The 18,500-nt window shown below is 34.5% G+C and overlaps 1 protein-coding gene across 1 annotated transcript; it reads left to right on the top strand.

Moving 5' to 3' along the window:
• Nucleotides 1-12,163: 12,163 nt before the first annotated feature.
• LOC131956798 (PDZ domain-containing protein 7) lies at nt 12,164-18,350 on the top strand (the record flags this gene model as incomplete). Its single annotated transcript, XM_059321400.1, has 8 exons — nt 12,164-12,378; nt 15,019-15,083; nt 15,436-15,725; nt 16,009-16,062; nt 16,167-16,269; nt 16,596-16,705; nt 17,281-17,336; nt 17,792-18,350. Coding segments are annotated over 8 exons (906 nt in total), but the record flags the coding sequence as incomplete, so codon positions are not given.
• Nucleotides 18,351-18,500: the final 150 nt, after the last annotated feature.

Below are 18,500 nucleotides of genomic sequence, written 5' to 3'. Positions count from 1 at the left end.
TTTTAAATAAATTTCCCAGGGTTCCCAGCAGCTGCAGCGCCTGACCAATAAAAATAATTTTAAATAAATTTCCCAGCAGCTCCAGCGACTGACAAATAAAAATAATTTTAAATAAATTTCCCAAGATTCCCAGCAGCTGCAGCGCCTGACCAATAAAAATAATTTTAAATAAATTTCCCAAGATTCCCAGCAGCTGCAGCGCCTGACCAATAAAAATAATTTTAAATAAATTTCCCAAGATTCCCAGCAGCTGCAGCGCCTGACCAATAAAAATAATTTTAAATAAATTTCCCAAGATTCCCAGCAGCTGCAGCGCCTGACCAATAAAAATAATTTTAAATAAATTTCCCAAGATTCCCAGCAGCTGCAGCGCCTGACCAATAAAAATAATTTTAAATAAATTTCCCAAGATTCCCAGCAGCTGCAGCGCCTGACCAATAAAAATAATTTTAAATAAATTTCCCAAGATTCCCAGCAGCTGCAGCGCCTGACCAATAAAAATAATTTTAAATAAATTTCCCAAGATTCCCAGCAGCTGCAGCGCCTGACCAATAAAAATAATTTTAAATAAATTTCCCAGCAGCTCCAGCGACTGACAAATAAAAATAATTTTAAATAAATTTCCCAAGATTCCCAGCAGCTGCAGCGCCTGACCAATAAAAATAATTTTAAATAAATTTCCCAGCAGCTCCATCGACTGACAAATAAAAATAATTTTAAATAAATTTCCCAAGATTCCCAGCAGCTGCAGCGCCTGACCAATAAAAATAATTTTAAATAAATTTCCCATCAGCTCCAGCGACTGACCAATAAAAATAATTTTAAATAAATTTCCCAAGATTCCCAGCAGCTGCAGCGCCTGACCAATAAAAATAATTTTAAATAAATTTCCCAGCAGCTGCAGCGCCTGACCAATAAAAATAATTTTAAATAAATTTCCCAGGGTTCCCAGCAGCTGCAGCGACTGACCAATAAAAATAATTTTAAATAAATTTCCCAAGATTCCCAGCAGCTGCAGCGCCTGACCAATAAAAATAATTTTAAATAAATTTCCCAAGGTTCCCAGCAGCTGCAGCGCCTGACCAATAAAAATAATTTTAAATAAATTTCCCAGGGTTCCCAGCAGCTGCAGCGCCTGACCAATAAAAATAATTTTAAATAAATTTCCCAGCAGCTCCAGCGACTGACAAATAAAAATAATTTTAAATAAATTTCCCAGGGTTCCCAGCAGCTGCAGCGCCTGACCAATAAAAATAATTTTAAATAAATTTCCCAGCAGCTCCAGCGACTGACAAATAAAAATAATTTTAAATAAATTTCCCAAGATTCCCAGCAGCTGCAGCGCCTGACCAATAAAAATAATTTTAAATAAATTTCCCAAGGTTCCCAGCAGCTGCAGCGCCTGACCAATAAAAATAATTTTAAATAAATTTCCCAAGATTCCCAGCAGCTGCAGCGCCTGACCAATAAAAATAATTTTAAATAAATTTCCCAGCAGCTGCAGCGCCTGACCAATAAAAATAATTTTAAATAAATTTCCCAGGGTTCCCAGCAGCTGCAGCGACTGACCAATAAAAATAATTTTAAATAAATTTCCCAGGGTTCCCAGCAGCTGCAGCGACTGACCAATAAAAATAATTTTAAATAAATTTCCCAGGGTTCCCAGCAGCTCCAGCGCCTGACCAATAAAAATAATTTTAAATAAATTTCCCAAGATTCCCAGCAGCTGCAGCGCCTGACCAATAAAAATAATTTTAAATAAATTTCCCAAGATTCCCAGCAGCTGCAGCGCCTGACCAATAAAAATAATTTTAAATAAATTTCCCAAGATTCCCAGCAGCTGCAGCGACTGACCAATAAAAATAATTTTAAATAAATTTCCCAGGGTTCCCAGCAGCTCCAGCGACTGACAAATAAAAATAATTTTAAATAAATTTCCCAAGATTCCCAGCAGCTGCAGCGCCTGACCAATAAAAATAATTTTAAATTAATTTCCCAGCAGCTCCAGCGACTGACAAATAAAAATAATTTTAAATAAATTTCCCAGGGTTCCCAGCAGCTGCAGCGCCTGACCAATAAAAATAATTTTAAATAAATTTCCCAGCAGCTCCAGCGACTGACAAATAAAAATAATTTTAAATAAATTTCCCAAGATTCCCAGCAGCTGCAGCGCCTGACCAATAAAAATAATTTTAAATAAATTTCCCAAGATTCCCAGCAGCTGCAGCGCCTGACCAATAAAAATAATTTTAAATAAATTTCCCAAGGTTCCCAGCAGCTGCAGCGCCTGACCAATAAAAATAATTTTAAATAAATTTCCCAGGGTTCCCAGCAGCTGCAGCGCCTGACCAATAAAAATAATTTTAAATAAATTTCCCAGCAGCTCCAGCGACTGACAAATAAAAATAATTTTAAATAAATTTCCCAGGGTTCCCAGCAGCTGCAGCGCCTGACCAATAAAAATAATTTTAAATAAATTTCCCAGCAGCTCCAGCGACTGACAAATAAAAATAATTTTAAATAAATTTCCCAAGATTCCCAGCAGCTGCAGCGCCTGACCAATAAAAATAATTTAAAATAAATTTCCCAGCAGCTCCAGCGACTGACAAATAAAAATAATTTTAAATAAATTTCCCAGCAGCTCCAGCGACTGACAAATAAAAATAATTTTAAATAAATTTCCCAGGGTTCCCAGCAGCTGCAGCGCCTGACCAATAAAAATAATTTTAAATAAATTTCCCAGCAGCTCCAGCGACTGACAAATAAAAATAATTTTAAATAAATTTCCCAAGATTCCCAGCAGCTGCAGCGCCTGACCAATAAAAATAATTTTAAATAAATTTCCCAAGATTCCCAGCAGCTGCAGCGCCTGACCAATAAAAATAATTTTAAATAAATTTCCCAAGGTTCCCAGCAGCTGCAGCGCCTGACCAATAAAAATAATTTTAAATAAATTTCCCAGGGTTCCCAGCAGCTGCAGCGCCTGACCAATAAAAATAATTTTAAATAAATTTCCCAGCAGCTCCAGCGACTGACAAATAAAAATAATTTTAAATAAATTTCCCAGGGTTCCCAGCAGCTGCAGCGCCTGACCAATAAAAATAATTTTAAATAAATTTCCCAGCAGCTCCAGCGACTGACAAATAAAAATAATTTTAAATAAATTTCCCAAGATTCCCAGCAGCTGCAGCGCCTGACCAATAAAAATAATTTTAAATAAATTTCCCAAGATTCCCAGCAGCTGCAGCGCCTGACCAATAAAAATAATTTTAAATAAATTTCCCAAGATTCCCAGCAGCTGCAGCGCCTGACCAATAAAAATAATTTTAAATAAATTTCCCAAGATTCCCAGCAGCTGCAGCGCCTGACCAATAAAAATAATTTTAAATAAATTTCCCAAGATTCCCAGCAGCTGCAGCGCCTGACCAATAAAAATAATTTTAAATAAATTTCCCAAGATTCCCAGCAGCTGCAGCGCCTGACCAATAAAAATAATTTTAAATAAATTTCCCAAGATTCCCAGCAGCTGCAGCGCCTGACCAATAAAAATAATTTTAAATAAATTTCCCAAGATTCCCAGCAGCTGCAGCGCCTGACCAATAAAAATAATTTTAAATAAATTTCCCAGCAGCTCCAGCGACTGACAAATAAAAATAATTTTAAATAAATTTCCCAAGATTCCCAGCAGCTGCAGCGCCTGACCAATAAAAATAATTTTAAATAAATTTCCCAGCAGCTCCATCGACTGACAAATAAAAATAATTTTAAATAAATTTCCCAAGATTCCCAGCAGCTGCAGCGCCTGACCAATAAAAATAATTTTAAATAAATTTCCCATCAGCTCCAGCGACTGACCAATAAAAATAATTTTAAATAAATTTCCCAAGATTCCCAGCAGCTGCAGCGCCTGACCAATAAAAATAATTTTAAATAAATTTCCCAGCAGCTGCAGCGCCTGACCAATAAAAATAATTTTAAATAAATTTCCCAGGGTTCCCAGCAGCTGCAGCGACTGACCAATAAAAATAATTTTAAATAAATTTCCCAGGGTTCCCAGCAGCTGCAGCGACTGACCAATAAAAATAATTTTAAATAAATTTCCCAGGGTTCCCAGCAGCTCCAGCGCCTGACCAATAAAAATAATTTTAAATAAATTTCCCAAGATTCCCAGCAGCTGCAGCGCCTGACCAATAAAAATAATTTTAAATAAATTTCCCAAGATTCCCAGCAGCTGCAGCGCCTGACCAATAAAAATAATTTTAAATAAATTTCCCAAGATTCCCAGCAGCTGCAGCGACTGACCAATAAAAATAATTTTAAATAAATTTCCCAGGGTTCCCAGCAGCTCCAGCGACTGACAAATAAAAATAATTTTAAATAAATTTCCCAAGATTCCCAGCAGCTGCAGCGCCTGACCAATAAAAATAATTTTAAATTAATTTCCCAGCAGCTCCAGCGACTGACAAATAAAAATAATTTTAAATAAATTTCCCAGGGTTCCCAGCAGCTGCAGCGCCTGACCAATAAAAATAATTTTAAATAAATTTCCCAGCAGCTCCAGCGACTGACAAATAAAAATAATTTTAAATAAATTTCCCAAGATTCCCAGCAGCTGCAGCGCCTGACCAATAAAAATAATTTTAAATAAATTTCCCAAGATTCCCAGCAGCTGCAGCGCCTGACCAATAAAAATAATTTTAAATAAATTTCCCAAGGTTCCCAGCAGCTGCAGCGCCTGACCAATAAAAATAATTTTAAATAAATTTCCCAGGGTTCCCAGCAGCTGCAGCGCCTGACCAATAAAAATAATTTTAAATAAATTTCCCAGCAGCTCCAGCGACTGACAAATAAAAATAATTTTAAATAAATTTCCCAGGGTTCCCAGCAGCTGCAGCGCCTGACCAATAAAAATAATTTTAAATAAATTTCCCAGCAGCTCCAGCGACTGACAAATAAAAATAATTTTAAATAAATTTCCCAAGATTCCCAGCAGCTGCAGCGCCTGACCAATAAAAATAATTTAAAATAAATTTCCCAGCAGCTCCAGCGACTGACAAATAAAAATAATTTTAAATAAATTTCCCAGCAGCTCCAGCGACTGACAAATAAAAATAATTTTAAATAAATTTCCCAGGGTTCCCAGCAGCTGCAGCGCCTGACCAATAAAAATAATTTTAAATAAATTTCCCAGCAGCTCCAGCGACTGACAAATAAAAATAATTTTAAATAAATTTCCCAAGATTCCCAGCAGCTGCAGCGCCTGACCAATAAAAATAATTTTAAATAAATTTCCCAAGATTCCCAGCAGCTGCAGCGCCTGACCAATAAAAATAATTTTAAATAAATTTCCCAGCAGCTCCAGCGACTGACAAATAAAAATAATTTTAAATAAATTTCCCAAGATTCCCAGCAGCTGCAGCGCCTGACCAATAAAAATAATTTTAAATAAATTTCCCAAGATTCCCAGCAGCTGCAGCGCCTGACCAATAAAAATAATTTTAAATAAATTTCCCAAGGTTCCCAGCAGCTGCAGCGCCTGACCAATAAAAATAATTTTAAATAAATTTCCCAGGGTTCCCAGCAGCTGCAGCGCCTGACCAATAAAAATAATTTTAAATAAATTTCCCAGCAGCTCCAGCGACTGACAAATAAAAATAATTTTAAATAAATTTCCCAGGGTTCCCAGCAGCTGCAGCGCCTGACCAATAAAAATAATTTTAAATAAATTTCCCAGCAGCTCCAGCGACTGACAAATAAAAATAATTTTAAATAAATTTCCCAAGATTCCCAGCAGCTGCAGCGCCTGACCAATAAAAATAATTTTAAATAAATTTCCCAAGATTCCCAGCAGCTGCAGCGCCTGACCAATAAAAATAATTTTAAATAAATTTCCCAAGATTCCCAGCAGCTGCAGCGCCTGACCAATAAAAATAATTTTAAATAAATTTCCCAAGATTCCCAGCAGCTGCAGCGCCTGACCAATAAAAATAATTTTAAATAAATTTCCCAAGATTCCCAGCAGCTGCAGCGCCTGACCAATAAAAATAATTTTAAATAAATTTCCCAAGATTCCCAGCAGCTGCAGCGCCTGACCAATAAAAATAATTTTAAATAAATTTCCCAAGATTCCCAGCAGCTGCAGCGCCTGACCAATAAAAATAATTTTAAATAAATTTCCCAAGATTCCCAGCAGCTGCAGCGCCTGACCAATAAAAATAATTTTAAATAAATTTCCCAGCAGCTCCAGCGACTGACAAATAAAAATAATTTTAAATAAATTTCCCAAGATTCCCAGCAGCTGCAGCGCCTGACCAATAAAAATAATTTTAAATAAATTTCCCAGCAGCTCCATCGACTGACAAATAAAAATAATTTTAAATAAATTTCCCAAGATTCCCAGCAGCTGCAGCGCCTGACCAATAAAAATAATTTTAAATAAATTTCCCATCAGCTCCAGCGACTGACCAATAAAAATAATTTTAAATAAATTTCCCAAGATTCCCAGCAGCTGCAGCGCCTGACCAATAAAAATAATTTTAAATAAATTTCCCAGCAGCTGCAGCGCCTGACCAATAAAAATAATTTTAAATAAATTTCCCAGGGTTCCCAGCAGCTGCAGCGACTGACCAATAAAAATAATTTTAAATAAATTTCCCAAGATTCCCAGCAGCTGCAGCGCCTGACCAATAAAAATAATTTTAAATAAATTTCCCAAGGTTCCCAGCAGCTGCAGCGCCTGACCAATAAAAATAATTTTAAATAAATTTCCCAGGGTTCCCAGCAGCTGCAGCGCCTGACCAATAAAAATAATTTTAAATAAATTTCCCAGCAGCTCCAGCGACTGACAAATAAAAATAATTTTAAATAAATTTCCCAGGGTTCCCAGCAGCTGCAGCGCCTGACCAATAAAAATAATTTTAAATAAATTTCCCAGCAGCTCCAGCGACTGACAAATAAAAATAATTTTAAATAAATTTCCCAAGATTCCCAGCAGCTGCAGCGCCTGACCAATAAAAATAATTTTAAATAAATTTCCCAAGATTCCCAGCAGCTGCAGCGCCTGACCAATAAAAATAATTTTAAATAAATTTCCCAAGATTCCCAGCAGCTGCAGCGCCTGACCAATAAAAATAATTTTAAATAAATTTCCCAAGATTCCCAGCAGCTGCAGCGCCTGACCAATAAAAATAATTTTAAATAAATTTCCCAAGATTCCCAGCAGCTGCAGCGCCTGACCAATAAAAATAATTTTAAATAAATTTCCCAAGATTCCCAGCAGCTGCAGCGCCTGACCAATAAAAATAATTTTAAATAAATTTCCCAAGATTCCCAGCAGCTGCAGCGCCTGACCAATAAAAATAATTTTAAATAAATTTCCCAAGATTCCCAGCAGCTGCAGCGCCTGACCAATAAAAATAATTTTAAATAAATTTCCCAGCAGCTCCAGCGACTGACAAATAAAAATAATTTTAAATAAATTTCCCAAGATTCCCAGCAGCTGCAGCGCCTGACCAATAAAAATAATTTTAAATAAATTTCCCAGCAGCTCCATCGACTGACAAATAAAAATAATTTTAAATAAATTTCCCAAGATTCCCAGCAGCTGCAGCGCCTGACCAATAAAAATAATTTTAAATAAATTTCCCATCAGCTCCAGCGACTGACCAATAAAAATAATTTTAAATAAATTTCCCAAGATTCCCAGCAGCTGCAGCGCCTGACCAATAAAAATAATTTTAAATAAATTTCCCAGCAGCTGCAGCGCCTGACCAATAAAAATAATTTTAAATAAATTTCCCAGGGTTCCCAGCAGCTGCAGCGACTGACCAATAAAAATAATTTTAAATAAATTTCCCAGGGTTCCCAGCAGCTGCAGCGACTGACCAATAAAAATAATTTTAAATAAATTTCCCAGGGTTCCCAGCAGCTCCAGCGCCTGACCAATAAAAATAATTTTAAATAAATTTCCCAAGATTCCCAGCAGCTGCAGCGCCTGACCAATAAAAATAATTTTAAATAAATTTCCCAAGATTCCCAGCAGCTGCAGCGCCTGACCAATAAAAATAATTTTAAATAAATTTCCCAAGATTCCCAGCAGCTGCAGCGACTGACCAATAAAAATAATTTTAAATAAATTTCCCAGGGTTCCCAGCAGCTCCAGCGACTGACAAATAAAAATAATTTTAAATAAATTTCCCAAGATTCCCAGCAGCTGCAGCGCCTGACCAATAAAAATAATTTTAAATTAATTTCCCAGCAGCTCCAGCGACTGACAAATAAAAATAATTTTAAATAAATTTCCCAGGGTTCCCAGCAGCTGCAGCGCCTGACCAATAAAAATAATTTTAAATAAATTTCCCAGCAGCTCCAGCGACTGACAAATAAAAATAATTTTAAATAAATTTCCCAAGATTCCCAGCAGCTGCAGCGCCTGACCAATAAAAATAATTTTAAATAAATTTCCCAAGATTCCCAGCAGCTGCAGCGCCTGACCAATAAAAATAATTTTAAATAAATTTCCCAAGGTTCCCAGCAGCTGCAGCGCCTGACCAATAAAAATAATTTTAAATAAATTTCCCAGGGTTCCCAGCAGCTGCAGCGCCTGACCAATAAAAATAATTTTAAATAAATTTCCCAGCAGCTCCAGCGACTGACAAATAAAAATAATTTTAAATAAATTTCCCAGGGTTCCCAGCAGCTGCAGCGCCTGACCAATAAAAATAATTTTAAATAAATTTCCCAGCAGCTCCAGCGACTGACAAATAAAAATAATTTTAAATAAATTTCCCAAGATTCCCAGCAGCTGCAGCGCCTGACCAATAAAAATAATTTAAAATAAATTTCCCAGCAGCTCCAGCGACTGACAAATAAAAATAATTTTAAATAAATTTCCCAGCAGCTCCAGCGACTGACAAATAAAAATAATTTTAAATAAATTTCCCAGGGTTCCCAGCAGCTGCAGCGCCTGACCAATAAAAATAATTTTAAATAAATTTCCCAGCAGCTCCAGCGACTGACAAATAAAAATAATTTTAAATAAATTTCCCAAGATTCCCAGCAGCTGCAGCGCCTGACCAATAAAAATAATTTTAAATAAATTTCCCAAGATTCCCAGCAGCTGCAGCGCCTGACCAATAAAAATAATTTTAAATAAATTTCCCAGCAGCTCCAGCGACTGACAAATAAAAATAATTTTAAATAAATTTCCCAAGATTCCCAGCAGCTGCAGCGCCTGACCAATAAAAATAATTTTAAATAAATTTCCCAAGATTCCCAGCAGCTGCAGCGCCTGACCAATAAAAATAATTTTAAATAAATTTCCCAAGGTTCCCAGCAGCTGCAGCGCCTGACCAATAAAAATAATTTTAAATAAATTTCCCAGGGTTCCCAGCAGCTGCAGCGCCTGACCAATAAAAATAATTTTAAATAAATTTCCCAGCAGCTCCAGCGACTGACAAATAAAAATAATTTTAAATAAATTTCCCAGGGTTCCCAGCAGCTGCAGCGCCTGACCAATAAAAATAATTTTAAATAAATTTCCCAGCAGCTCCAGCGACTGACAAATAAAAATAATTTTAAATAAATTTCCCAAGATTCCCAGCAGCTGCAGCGCCTGACCAATAAAAATAATTTTAAATAAATTTCCCAAGATTCCCAGCAGCTGCAGCGCCTGACCAATAAAAATAATTTTAAATAAATTTCCCAAGATTCCCAGCAGCTGCAGCGCCTGACCAATAAAAATAATTTTAAATAAATTTCCCAAGATTCCCAGCAGCTGCAGCGCCTGACCAATAAAAATAATTTTAAATAAATTTCCCAAGATTCCCAGCAGCTGCAGCGCCTGACCAATAAAAATAATTTTAAATAAATTTCCCAAGATTCCCAGCAGCTGCAGCGCCTGACCAATAAAAATAATTTTAAATAAATTTCCCAAGATTCCCAGCAGCTGCAGCGCCTGACCAATAAAAATAATTTTAAATAAATTTCCCAAGATTCCCAGCAGCTGCAGCGCCTGACCAATAAAAATAATTTTAAATAAATTTCCCAGCAGCTCCAGCGACTGACAAATAAAAATAATTTTAAATAAATTTCCCAAGATTCCCAGCAGCTGCAGCGCCTGACCAATAAAAATAATTTTAAATAAATTTCCCAGCAGCTCCATCGACTGACAAATAAAAATAATTTTAAATAAATTTCCCAAGATTCCCAGCAGCTGCAGCGCCTGACCAATAAAAATAATTTTAAATAAATTTCCCATCAGCTCCAGCGACTGACCAATAAAAATAATTTTAAATAAATTTCCCAAGATTCCCAGCAGCTGCAGCGCCTGACCAATAAAAATAATTTTAAATAAATTTCCCAGCAGCTGCAGCGCCTGACCAATAAAAATAATTTTAAATAAATTTCCCAGGGTTCCCAGCAGCTGCAGCGACTGACCAATAAAAATAATTTTAAATAAATTTCCCAAGATTCCCAGCAGCTGCAGCGCCTGACCAATAAAAATAATTTTAAATAAATTTCCCAAGGTTCCCAGCAGCTGCAGCGCCTGACCAATAAAAATAATTTTAAATAAATTTCCCAGGGTTCCCAGCAGCTGCAGCGCCTGACCAATAAAAATAATTTTAAATAAATTTCCCAGCAGCTCCAGCGACTGACAAATAAAAATAATTTTAAATAAATTTCCCAGGGTTCCCAGCAGCTGCAGCGCCTGACCAATAAAAATAATTTTAAATAAATTTCCCAGCAGCTCCAGCGACTGACAAATAAAAATAATTTTAAATAAATTTCCCAAGATTCCCAGCAGCTGCAGCGCCTGACCAATAAAAATAATTTTAAATAAATTTCCCAAGATTCCCAGCAGCTGCAGCGCCTGACCAATAAAAATAATTTTAAATAAATTTCCCAAGATTCCCAGCAGCTGCAGCGCCTGACCAATAAAAATAATTTTAAATAAATTTCCCAAGATTCCCAGCAGCTGCAGCGCCTGACCAATAAAAATAATTTTAAATAAATTTCCCAAGATTCCCAGCAGCTGCAGCGCCTGACCAATAAAAATAATTTTAAATAAATTTCCCAAGATTCCCAGCAGCTGCAGCGCCTGACCAATAAAAATAATTTTAAATAAATTTCCCAAGATTCCCAGCAGCTGCAGCGCCTGACCAATAAAAATAATTTTAAATAAATTTCCCAAGATTCCCAGCAGCTGCAGCGCCTGACCAATAAAAATAATTTTAAATAAATTTCCCAGCAGCTCCAGCGACTGACAAATAAAAATAATTTTAAATAAATTTCCCAAGATTCCCAGCAGCTGCAGCGCCTGACCAATAAAAATAATTTTAAATAAATTTCCCAGCAGCTCCATCGACTGACAAATAAAAATAATTTTAAATAAATTTCCCAAGATTCCCAGCAGCTGCAGCGCCTGACCAATAAAAATAATTTTAAATAAATTTCCCATCAGCTCCAGCGACTGACCAATAAAAATAATTTTAAATAAATTTCCCAAGATTCCCAGCAGCTGCAGCGCCTGACCAATAAAAATAATTTTAAATAAATTTCCCAAGATTCCCAGCAGCTGCAGCGACTGACCAATAAAAATAATTTTAAATAAATTTCCCAGCAGCTCCAACGACTGACAAATAAAAATAATTTTATATAAATTTCCCAAGATTCCCAGCAGCTGCACCGCCTGACCAATAAAAATAATTTTAAATAAATTTCCCAGGGTTCCTAGCAGCTCCAGCGACTGACCAATAAAAATAATTTTAAATAAATTTCCCAGCAGCTCCAGCGACTGACAAATAAAAATAATTTTAAATAAATTTCCCAAGATTCCCAGCAGCTGCAGCGCCTGACCAATAAAAATAATTTTAAATAAATTTCCCAAGATTCCCAGCAGCTGCAGCGCCTGACCAATAAAAATAATTTTAAATAAATTTCCCAAGATTCCCAGCAGCTGCAGCGCCTGACCAATAAAAATAATTTTAAATAAATTTCCCAAGATTCCCAGCAGCTCCAGCGACTGACAAATAAAAATAATTTTAAATAAATTTCCCAGTAGCTCCAGCGACTGACCAATAAAAATAATTTTAAATAAATTTCCCAAGATTCGCAGCAGCTGCAGCGCCTGACCAATAAAAATAATTTTAAATAAATTTCCCAGGGTTCCCAGCAGCTACAGCGCCTGACCAGCGGCAACCGCAGGGAGAGCGTCATCAGCTACAACTCAGTCTCCACCAGACCCAGCATTGACCTGGGCTCGTCCTACCGCAATGACAGACAGGAGAGCCTCAGGGACTTCTCCCCCAACAACAGCAACAATTTCCGGAGCCTGACGCCCCCGCTGGAGTCCCCGCCCCCAGAGGTGGAGGAGAGAAGGTACGGCTTCAGGTCTAAGATTCAGTATTTTGAAGATTTGGTGAAAGAGCAGAGGAAGAAACTTGAATCCATGAAAGTAAAAAAACACCTGCAGAAATCTCCAGGATCAGAATGATCCGGGGACAGATGGTAAAACATCATCTGAATAGTCTGGTTGTTTCACACAGTGCAGAGGGAACAATTCTTTTGTTTAATCTGTTCAATCCTATTATCTTTTACACACCAAAATTCTTTCTAAAAACAATGTTTCATAATTAGATGTAATTAAACTAATAGGATAGAGCTCATTTTTAAGAGAAACAATGAAACAAAAAACATACACGAAAAGTATTTAAAATGTTTAAATATTGAATTTATATTACAATTGTATTTGTATGTTGGCACAGATTCACGCTTTTTGCGCAATCAAATTATTTATTTGAATAAAAAGGCAAATATTTTGTTCATTAAACAACAATTATATCACTATGTTGCTGAGGGCCATCTTGTGATAGAAAGCTTGGACAAGGAGTTCTGTTTTCAATTCTTGTCTTATGCAAAGCAGCAAAACTAAATTAACATTCTTTTAACCTGTAAAACTACATTATCTGATTAGTTCAGATTTATAGTCTTAACATTATATTTGGGTTTAACTTAAACAAAGTATGTTATTTTTATTTAGTTAAAATATGAAGTTTTTATACGAGTAGATACTCTATGATCCAAAAGGTTATTTTAAATCCTCAACAATCACTGCTTGGCTGTTATAAACTTTCACACATTACTTTGTATCACAAATCACATATTTATCAGCTTTCTCTATCACTCATTTGGAAATATTGTAAACATGTTCACTGCCAGTGTCATAAGCTATTATTAGAAAATACATTTGTTATTTTTATTATTTAAAAAAATACAATAGGCATGTAACTTGTGTTAAAATGAATGATTTCTAAATCTCTATAAGGGTATATTTGTCTAGAAATTGAATGTTGTAGAAATCTAAAAATGTCTATTATTGTGATTTTGTAAATATTTAAGTTCTCTACCCTCAGCCTAACTATAAAAACTCCACTGGAATGTTATGTAAAAAAAAACAACTAATTATTCTATTAAAATTTGTTTTGTAACTATTCACTAAACGAAGAAGCAATTTAGCACTGTTAAAACTGGTTTACAGATATCAAATACTCTCTTAACCTCAATCTAAATACTTTCCTTCTTTTAAAATGTCTAAAGAATGAATGTTTGCATGCTGCATGAAATTGTACCATTGTAAAAAAAAGCATCTTGACAACATTGTAAAAAAAGTATGTTGATAACATTGTAAAAAAAAGTATGTTGATAACATTGTAAAAGGAAAAAAAACTGTAATCTGCTGATCCAAGATGTTCAGTGTTTAATTCATGGCTTAAAGGCAAGTGGGAATTACAACTCTTCATCTGTAGAATTGTGCTAGGAGGTAGGAGAATCATTTGAGCACCGAAGAGAATTCTCATAACTCAGTACCAACAGAGAAGAATTTCATAAACTTTTCATTCATTGTGGATTCAATGTGGATGGCAGTATTGAAATTAACTGATATCTAATGGTGACTGCTGAAGTTTGATCTTAACAATTAACAAGCAAATCTAATTAAAAGAATTGCAACCCATGATACTCAGTAGTCCAAGTGAATTGTGTGGCCATCTTTAAAATATGCATTCTGGGTAAAGTATTTGCTGTGTAGAACCAGTACCTTTGTTGTTACCTGATTAAAGGTTAAATATCTATTATACCCCTGCTATTATATAAAGTCTTTGTTTTACCTGCATTGTATAAAATTGTATTTCCTGAATTGAGTTTTTTTATCACCACACTGCGTAGTTTATTGCACTGAAAGTAGCAGCATTGGATTTTGTTGATAGAACATACATTTTTTTCCCACTTTGTCTGTTCATAGTTTTAGAACATTCAATTTATTTTTAGTTTCAATTTATGTTTTATCAGTGGTTACATTTTATAAAAACAACTAGAAATATTACTTTGTAACTATATCAGTTTAAACAGTAAAATTATTTCTTTATAATTTAAAGACAACATGAGAAGTCTGCTTGCAAAACCAGATAGTCACATCTGGTTGATTTTGAGGAAATCGATTTTTCAATTATTTTTTTGTTAAATATGCTTAGGATTTTCGATATTTTACTATTACATAATTTATTTTAATGTATACTTTTTTTTAAACAAATGTTAGTATGCTACTTTAATTACCGCTTAATTAAGAAGGCTATAAGAGTAACTTATTTTTTTCAAAAGTGGACATATCAGGTTTTGCAAGTGGGGTCCTCACATACTTCTTTTAGATACATAGGACTCTAAAGGGTTAGCACTGTTTATTAATACAATTAACATAAACACATTTTGGTATTGAGAATTATATTTTTCCATTTTAATGTAGTGTATCATACTTAAATTGGAGCTAGAACCCAAAATGTCAATTATACATCAATTTGAGTAATTTAGTAATGTAATATTTAGATATTTTACTGTATAATTTAGCATGTTACTAAACAGAACTCATTTAATTAGAGCTATATTTTCAGTCACCATTTAGTACTGTAGTATAAGACTACCATTTTATTCTATTTGTATTACAAAGTAACCAAACTGTCTTTACAGGGAATCTAAACTTTGGAACCACAACATCCGTCTTGATGAGCTGCAGCTTGTTCAGCAAGAGCTGGGTAGGGCTCGAGGTTTTCTGTGTATGAATTGTCTGGCTGTTTTTTTCCTTGTTTTCACAATTTACATTAACATTGTGAAAACTACATTGTCCTTAAAATTATTTTTTTTTTACATTTTGTGTTTACAGGAAAAAAAACTAAACTAACTTAAAAAACATTTTAGGATTTTATATCCATTGGCTGTTTTTGTTTTGTTTTAAAAATATGCTTTAAGGTAAATTTTTGCTTATTACACATTTTTAATTGTTTGTGTGGAATAAAAGTTACATTAAGTACTGGTTTACAAAGTATACAGGAAACAAAGTTAGATTCAATTATTAATTACTTGTTTTTTTGGTTTTTTTTTTTGCAGCAAGGAAACGTTTGATTGAAGGCAATTCAGTGGCACCGTACAGCTACACAGAATCCTCTAGACCCTCCACTACCCCTGTCCTCAACACAAAGGCAGAAGTTCATGTTACCCCCCCTGCCACAAGAATGTACACCCGACCAGATTCTATAGAGTCTGCCCCACTAGGGGGCGCTGCTGCTGTCCTTGCTGAGCGCAGGTTGAGCCATCAGGCCAACAACTTGCCAGGTATTCTAGGGCCACCTGAGGAGTTTGGATGGATCAGCAAGGTGCCCAGTCATGTTTACCAGTGTGTGAGTAACTCATTCATATTTTAATATCAACTTTACTTGTGTACTTTAAAATCAGTCAGCTTTAATTAATGTTAATTGATATCTAGTTAGCACAAGTCAACTTAAAATCAAATAAATCTTACCTACTAACTCTAAGGATGACAGTGAAGTTTACATTACTTTGACTTATTACTTTTGTCGGTTGGTTTATAAGAAATCAATATCAGCTCACAAAATCAACAAAATTACTTTTTATTTGTAAACATTTTAACATTCATAAAATGCTCTTGTCTCACATTTTTAGTTCAGCTTGGAAGAATTAGAAGGGAGACCACTGAAAGGATTAATATACAACAGGGTAAGACTTTACAAGAGAGTATAACTAAAGCTTAGTGATATAGTTAGTATTCATAAAAGCAGAAATTTTGGATCAATTTTTTCACTGTTTTTTTAATCCACAAGACACTAGACCTTGGTGTTGACATTGAAGGTGGCATAGGTTCACCCCTGGGTGGGAAGATTCTTGTTGCTGTGGTGTTTGAAGGTGGTGTGGCTCAAATGAGTGGTGAGTCTGTTAAGTCTGAGATAATTTGTTTGTTCAGACTTAGATGTATCTCCAAATGTTATTTCCCCTGAATTTTTTAGACTTTGCGAATTCAAATTTCATACCACTTATAATTCTTAATATTTTAGAATTTTTGCCTATTCAAATTTCATACTTCTAACCGTTTTTAATATTTTAGACTTTTTATGGATTCAGAATTCAAACACTTACAAATAAATAATATAAATAGTATAATTGGACTAACTATAGGAAATGCATCCCTTGTAAGACACCTATCCGTAGTATTCCATTACTGTCACCTGCTAATTGTAGATCTTAATTGGCAGGTCAAATTCGAGCAGGGGACCAGCTGATGATGATCAACGGACAAAGTTTAGTCAATGTGACAAGTTCTCAGGCAGAGCGAATCATTAACGATGCTACTAACACAGCCAGGGTAAGTTAATGGTTTCTTGGACCGGATTCACACAAGTGGTTTTATTTCTTGTTGCTGCTCCAGCTGTTACAACCATTTCATCATTTTATTTGGAATAGAGCGTAGTGGATAAGTAGATAGACTTTTAGTATTTTAGCAATTTGTGGTCTCTTTCAATGGCTGATGGGTAACAAGTCACATTTAAAATCAGTGAGAGCTCATTTTAGTTCAGATATGTTTCATCATTTGCATTGCTTATGCTGAGTCATGCTTAATTACACACTAAGAATAGTGTGCTTTTATTTGAATTGTTGAAAAAATGTCATGAATTGGAAATAAAAATTAAAGTAAACATCGAAACCCTTGGTTTCATAGATAATTCAATCCAAAAGCAATCGTCAAACTACAAAATAAATAATAACAAAAAAATTATTTAAATATTAATTTACTTAGACCCCATGATTATTTCCTAAATTGCAAAACTCAGTTTTCTTGAATGTTGGACTGCTTTAGACATCAGTTGTCATCCAATCAGAAGCTGACACAGTAATCTAACAGACTAATTGTAGATAAAAATATTACCTTATTTTTTACAGGACAGAGTGGAGTTATACTATTGTGAAACAACTCTAGTCAATGATGAAGACAGTGTGTAAGTTTGTTTTTTAATTGTCTTATTTATGCCTGATAAATATTAATGTATATTATTTATGATCATAGATTCATATTTTAAATTGCAATAAGAAATTGTAAATGGATAGAAGTAAGTCTGATCAACAAAGTAAATAAAAAAATGAGATGCCATTTGAGATTTGAAGCTTTTTGAGTTTAGTTATCAGACTAAGGTTAAAAACCCACAAATAGGTTTTTAGCAGGTCTTAAGTGTCCAAATTAATCCTGCAGCTAATATTCTTCAGCTCAAAGTAAATTTTAATTATTAATTAAAACAGAATATACATAGAAAAATAAATTAAGTTTCTTAAAATGAAGCAAATTTTTGGTTTATTTATTTAGAGGCATAACATTTTTTGCATAATGTATAAGTAAAGGTCATAATATTTCATATTTCCTTATGAGTTTTGATCATGTCATTACATTTTTCCTCAGCACCTATTTCTAATGACACAAGGATATTTATGTCAAGCAAGTTTGTGCAGCATGTTGTAATCTACAAAAGATCATTCCAGAATGACATTCCATGATTCAAGCTTAATATATATTTTCATATACTTAATATAGTTTTATAGTAAACAGAGTAAACCACATTATTACATAGTTAATTGCTAGTCAAGGAGTTATTTAATCACTTCTTAATATGTATGTATTCATGTATACAAGACATTTTATTTTAATTTTATTCTGATGTGATTTGTTAAATCAGTCAATATTTGTGATAAAGCTGGTTGTTTTAGATTTAGATGCTATAAATTTTATCAAGTTTTTTTTACCTTGTGCTAAGTTCTAAATGTCAGCAACAAAATAATTCTGTGATCTATATATAGCTTGTAATGCTATCAGATATTGGTGATATCAAGTGATTTCTAATTCATCTTATGGCAATGGTTATTGAATGTAGTAATAATGAGAAAAGCTGTACTTACATACTGACTGCTGCCACCCCCACCCCCCCCCCCCCTCCTACCCCACTGTGGCTGTTGAATTAACCTAGGTGATAACTGTTGTTAGTTCTTATTGATGCTGTAGCTTATATAAGTACAAAGTTTTTATAAGTATTTTTCTATTTATTTATTTCAAATCAACTTACTTCAACATGTCTTTGAAAGTACCTGATTTATTGATTGTTAATAAATATTCA

This window comes from Physella acuta, unplaced genomic scaffold (genome assembly GCF_028476545.2).
Source record: "Physella acuta isolate Inbredline_101_S28 unplaced genomic scaffold, ASM2847654v3 ptg001176l, whole genome shotgun sequence".
Taxonomy (NCBI): domain Eukaryota; kingdom Metazoa; phylum Mollusca; class Gastropoda; family Physidae; genus Physella; species Physella acuta.
Note: the sequence above shows the minus strand (reverse complement) of the source record. Positions and strands in the feature narration are given on the sequence as shown.